Consider the following 5,242-nt stretch of genomic DNA (forward strand, 5'->3'; position numbering starts at 1 on the left):
GTAAGATCCAACGCCCCTACCATCCCCTCATCTTCCTTCCCCTCTCACATTATGAATTTGTAGGATTAGGGATTTTGGGGGTTAATCGAATGAATCTAAAGTGGCAGGGATTAGAAGGAAAGGAAATAATGGGGATTGGGTGACGGGGTGGGTGTCACCAAACCCCTGCGTGGATTGAATCCACTAGGGGATTGAATCTCCATCAGCCAAACAAGGCCTAAGGAAGCCCAGCCCATGTAACACCGTGGCTTTGCCTCTGCGCGCTTCTTTTGCCATGCAATCGATTGATCAGATCGACCGGTGTTGCGTGCGTGTCGCTGCTATACGGGAGCCTTTACTCTAGGTCTAGGACGCATCCCGTGGCCGCCTGCCGCCTATCGCCACGCCGCCGTCCTCAACAAAATAGTACCAGCAGAGCACACTGCCAGAGGCTGGGAGTGCTAATTTCAACCTGGCCACTCGACGGCGGCCTCCTTTTGCCGTCCACGGCTTTCCGCGCGCAGAAGGCCGCCGTGATGTGAACTCTCCGGGAAGATCATTTCTTAAGGTACATACAAACAGCCAATCTACGTCTCTTTGATGCACCAATTTCTAAGTAGTAACTTCATTAATAATAATACTCCCTCTGTAAACTAATATAAGAGCATTTAATCACTAAACGCTCTTATAATAGTTTACAGAGGGAGTAACTGTTAATTACATGTACTGAGTTGAGATATAAATCTAATTTGGCTGTTGCTTCTATTTAGCTATATACTGTACTTATCTAGATTAACCTTGAGAGGAAGAAAAGAATATAGTTAACTCTTATAATCTTATACAGTACTCCCTCCGTCCGGAAATACTTGTCATCAAAATGAATACAAGGGAATGTATCTAGATGTATTTTAGTTCTAGATACATCATTTTTTGTCCATTTTGATGACAAGTATTTTCGGACGGAGGGAGTACTTCATATGTTTCTAAATATATGACGTTTTGGTGGTTCAATTTATTTAGAGGCGAAGGGGTAGATAAATGTCTGCAAAGCTAAATTTAAACATACAGTCTGGAACATTTGTCGTTGCGACTTATATAACTTAGACAAATTATAAGTAATGCGATTAGGAAATGTATGTTGCTATGTGAGTGTGAGACTGTGTCTACTGTTTCGCACTATGGTCTATGGCTACTGTTGCTACAAGGGTCTGCCTGAGGCGTATGGAAATCCTGGCCCCGCTGCTGCTTAGTGCGATGTTTGACGAACAGATGTAACCTGTGTCTTGTACTGTATGCAGCAGTTGTGTCCACAAGATCGCATCCTGGCATCCCTTTGTTTTCTCGCCAATCGTCAGAGCAAGATTCGTGCTTGATTTTCCAAGAAAAACAAAGTCGTGCTTGGTAAGTGATTCCTGGTGCACCATAAAGATAGGACGGACGGACAGCTAGTCCACAACGATGGCGAGTCGGCGACCAAAGGAAGAAGACAACGGGGCTGTTTGTTCTGTCTGCAATCAGTTAACCTCTCGAGACGACGGATCGGAGTAACTTGTCCTGCACCCGTGCGCGGACAAGCAGAGTGAAGCTGTGTCTGACCCAAAGCTCCAGGCCATGGAGCCCGTGGGAGCGCCGCAAGACAAGCCAGCGCCCGCGGCGAGGGGCTACTGGCGGTGGCGGAAGGACGACTTCTTCCCGGAGCCGTCGTTCGCGAGCTGGGGCGCGTACCGGGGCGCGCTGGCCGCGACGCCCGCGCGCCTCAGGGACCGCCTCCTCGCCGGCCGCTCCACCGACGCCGCGGAGCTCGGCGCGATGCGGCGCCGGAGCGAGAACGAGATGCGCCGCTGCCTCACCTGGTGGGACCTCACGTGGCTCGGCTTCGGCTGCCACCTCGGCGCCGGCATCTTCGTGCTCACCGGCCAGGAGGCCCGCGACCACGCGGGGCCCGCCGTCGTGCTGTCCTACGTCGTGGCCGGCCTCTCCGCGATGCTCTCCGTGCTCATCTACGCCGAGTTCGCCGTCGAGATCCCCGTGGCCGGCGGCTCCTTCGCGTACCTCCGCGTCGAGCTGGGCGACGTGGCGGCCTTTGTCGCGGCCGCCAACCTCATCCTCGAGACCGTCATCGGCACGGCCGCCGTGGCGCGCGCCTGGACGTCCTACCTCGCGTCGCTCGTCAACAGGCCGGTGAGCGCGCTCCGCGTGCAGGTGCCGTCGCTCGGCGACGGGTACAACGAGCTGGACCCCATCGCGTCGGCGGTGATATTGGCCACGGCGATCATGGCCATGCTGAGCACCAAGGGCAGCTCCCGCTTCAACTGGGTGGCGTCAACGGTGCACCTGCTCGTGATAGCGTTCATCATTGTGGCCGGGTTCGTCCATGCGAAGCCGAGCAACCTGACCCCGTTCGTGCCGTACGGCGTGCCGGGCGTGTTCCGGTCGGCGGCGGTCGTGTACTTCGCGTACGGCGGCTTCGACAGCATCGCCAACATGGCGGAGGAGACCAAGAACCCGTCCAAGGACATCCCGCTGGGTCTGATCGGGTCCATGTCGGTGATCACGGCCATCTACTGCACGATGGCGCTGACTCTGACCATGATGCAGCCGTACACGGCGATCGACCGGAGCGCGGCGTACTCGGTGGCGTTTGGCGCGGTGGGGATGCGGTGGATGCAGTACGTGGTGGCCGTGGGCGCGCTCAAGGGGATGACGACGGTGCTGCTGGTCGGGGCGCTGGGGAACGCGCGGTACGCGACGCACATCGCCCGGAGCCACATCATCCCGCCGGTGTTCGCGCTGGTGCACCCGAAGACCGGCACGCCCATTCACGCCACGGCGCTCATCACCGGCGCCAGCGCCTGCGTCGCGTTCTTCTCCAGCCTCGACGTGCTCGCCAGCCTCCTCTCCATCAGCACGCTCTTCATCTTCGTCATGATAGCCACCGCGCTCCTTGTCCGCCGGTACCACGCGAGGGGCGTGACGAGCCGGGCGCACGGGCGGCTACTCGCGGCACTCGTGCTGGCGATCGTCGGGTCGTCGGGTGGCATCGCGGCGTGCTGGGGCGCGGCGCCGGAGCGGTGGACAGGCTACGCCGTGCTGGTGCCGGCGTGGGCCGCGGCGACGCTCGGGGTCCAGCTGCTGGTGCCGGTGGCACGCGTGCCCACGAAGTGGGGCGTGCCGCTCGTGCCGTGGCTGCCTTCGCTGTCCATCGCGACGAACATCTTCCTCATGGGCTCTCTCGGCGCTTCGGCGTTCGTCCGCTTCGGCGTGTGCACCGCCGTCATGTTGCTCTACTACGTGCTCGTCGGCCTGCACGCCACGTACGACGTCGCGCACGAGGAGGTGGACGACGCTGCGGCTGATGAGAAGGCGGCAGCGGCCACCGACGTGGAGAAGTCTGGCGCCGGAGATGCTGGGCGCTAAGATGTGGCTGGATTTGGCCCGTCTCGATCTGGGTCACCATGATTGAGAATGTAGATAGACGTAGTACTGTTTGACAACGAAGATGCAAAAATTGCAGCAAAATAAGTGGCAGCTATGTCGTGGCATTTTCATTAGCACTTTAGCTATATGTCAGTCAACTGGATTTTCAATTTGGATCAGTCAATTTCTTCGTCGTTGATATTTGCTCTGAGATTTGTGCTGCGCTTTTCTCTTCTGTTTGTGGCTTTTTTTTTCTTCTGTTTATGGTGTCTCTTGTTTTCGCAAACCCCTATTCGCCACTGACTGGCGAGCTGCCGGCGCATCACACAGGGACGCCCTAACTGAGCCGGACCATTTTGATGTTTTAATTTCTGCATTTTTTTCAGATAATTTCCAGATTTTTCAAAATGTTTGCACTTTCCGAATTTAAGAAAACATTCCAATCTTCATTTTTTCATGAAAAATGTAAAAATATAGAATTTCAAAAATTGTTCGCTTCTTTTCAAAAAACATTGTTAGGAAATTCGAAAATAATAATATGAAAATATTATCCGGAAATACAAAAAAGGTTTCCAACTAAAAAAAATTAAACAAAAATAGAAATTTCATAAAATATTGGCGATTCCAAATTTTAGGTCACAATTTAAGAAAAAGTTAACTTTTTCAAAACACGAACATTTTCTATTTTTTCAGAAAAAAATAATAATTGGAAAATGATGAAGAAATTCGGGAATCGCTAAAAAAAATTAAATACGTGGAAATATTTTTTAAATGGAAGAAAAATTGAAAAAGACCTACTTTAATACATTTTCTACGTATTAAAATAATCGAATTTTCAAAAATTGTTTGGGATTTTAAAAATGTTCTCAGTTTCAATATTTTATTCTCAAAATTCAAAAAATGCTTGTGCTTTAAGAAAAGTTTACGCTTACAAAAAAATTGAAATTTCAAAATTTATTTGAGTTGTTCAAACATTTTTGGATTTTCAAAGGTTATTCCCCTTATATCTTTTGTTCTTCAAAACTTCAAAGAAATATCCAATATTTATTTGAAAGTGTTCGGATTTAACACTTCAATCAATTCTTAAAATTCAACACTGCTCATTGCTCACATAATATGTAGTACTCCCTCCGTCCGAAATTACTCGTCGCGGAGATGAATAAAAATGAACGTATCTAGTATTAAATACGTCTAGATATATCCATTTCTTCGACAAGTATTTCTGGACCGAGGGAGTACTTCTGACGGGAAAGTGGCTACGCACCATCAATCTGCAGAGTTCTCGGGTTTGTGAGTTCATCTTTTTCCTAAGTTTTTTCATCGCACCGTTGCACAAAATTGTGCCGGCTCAGTCGGAGTTAGTACGTGCGTTCAAGCCTATTTGACGCAATGTGCGTGAAATAGGAGCTCCCCTTGTTTTGACATGGGAATAAAAAAATTGAGATAATTGGGAATATTTTTTTTGAGACAAACTCGCAAAGCTTTTATTCACCCGTCACAATGCTTACAGGGACGAAATCCAAATTTCCTGGATGACCTAACCAGACATGGCGGCCAAAACCCAGGGATAATGCATGCTTTGCTAGTTTGTGAGCCTCAACATTCGAGGTTCTAAATTCATGACTAATTAAACACGAAGAAAAAACTCGAGAATGGTCTATGATTTCATGAACCACTGCCCCATATTGTGCACCCGTGCCTTGCTTGATCGCATCAACAACCTTCTTGCAATCCGACGCCACTGAAATCCCGTGGAAGAGCAGGTCATCTGCGAGAGCCAGAGCTTCACGTATTGCCAAAGTCTCCAGCGTTTCAGGATCATCGATGTTATTGAAACGGATCACTG

At 50.4% G+C, this 5,242-nt stretch overlaps 1 protein-coding gene across 2 annotated transcripts; it reads left to right on the forward strand.

Moving 5' to 3' along the window:
* Window positions 1-384: 384 nt before the first annotated feature.
* On the forward strand, window positions 385-3,607 carry LOC119310615 (cationic amino acid transporter 5-like). 2 transcript variants are annotated; one of them, XM_037586298.1, is made up of 2 exons: window positions 385-547; window positions 1,278-3,607. In XM_037586298.1, the coding sequence occupies exon 2, from the start codon at window positions 1,591-1,593 to the stop codon at window positions 3,394-3,396; it is 1,806 nt and encodes a 601-aa protein (XP_037442195.1). In that variant the 5' UTR covers window positions 385-547; window positions 1,278-1,590; the 3' UTR covers window positions 3,397-3,607. The 2 variants fall into 2 exon arrangements, with proteins under 2 accessions (XP_037442195.1, XP_037442196.1); XM_037586299.1 differs by having other exon boundaries at window positions 1,281-3,607.
* The last annotated feature ends 1,635 nt before the right edge of the window (window positions 3,608-5,242 follow it).

The sequence above is a fragment of the Triticum dicoccoides genome, chromosome 5B (genome assembly GCF_002162155.2).
Source record: "Triticum dicoccoides isolate Atlit2015 ecotype Zavitan chromosome 5B, WEW_v2.0, whole genome shotgun sequence".
Lineage (NCBI taxonomy): Eukaryota > Viridiplantae > Streptophyta > Magnoliopsida > Poales > Poaceae > Triticum > Triticum dicoccoides.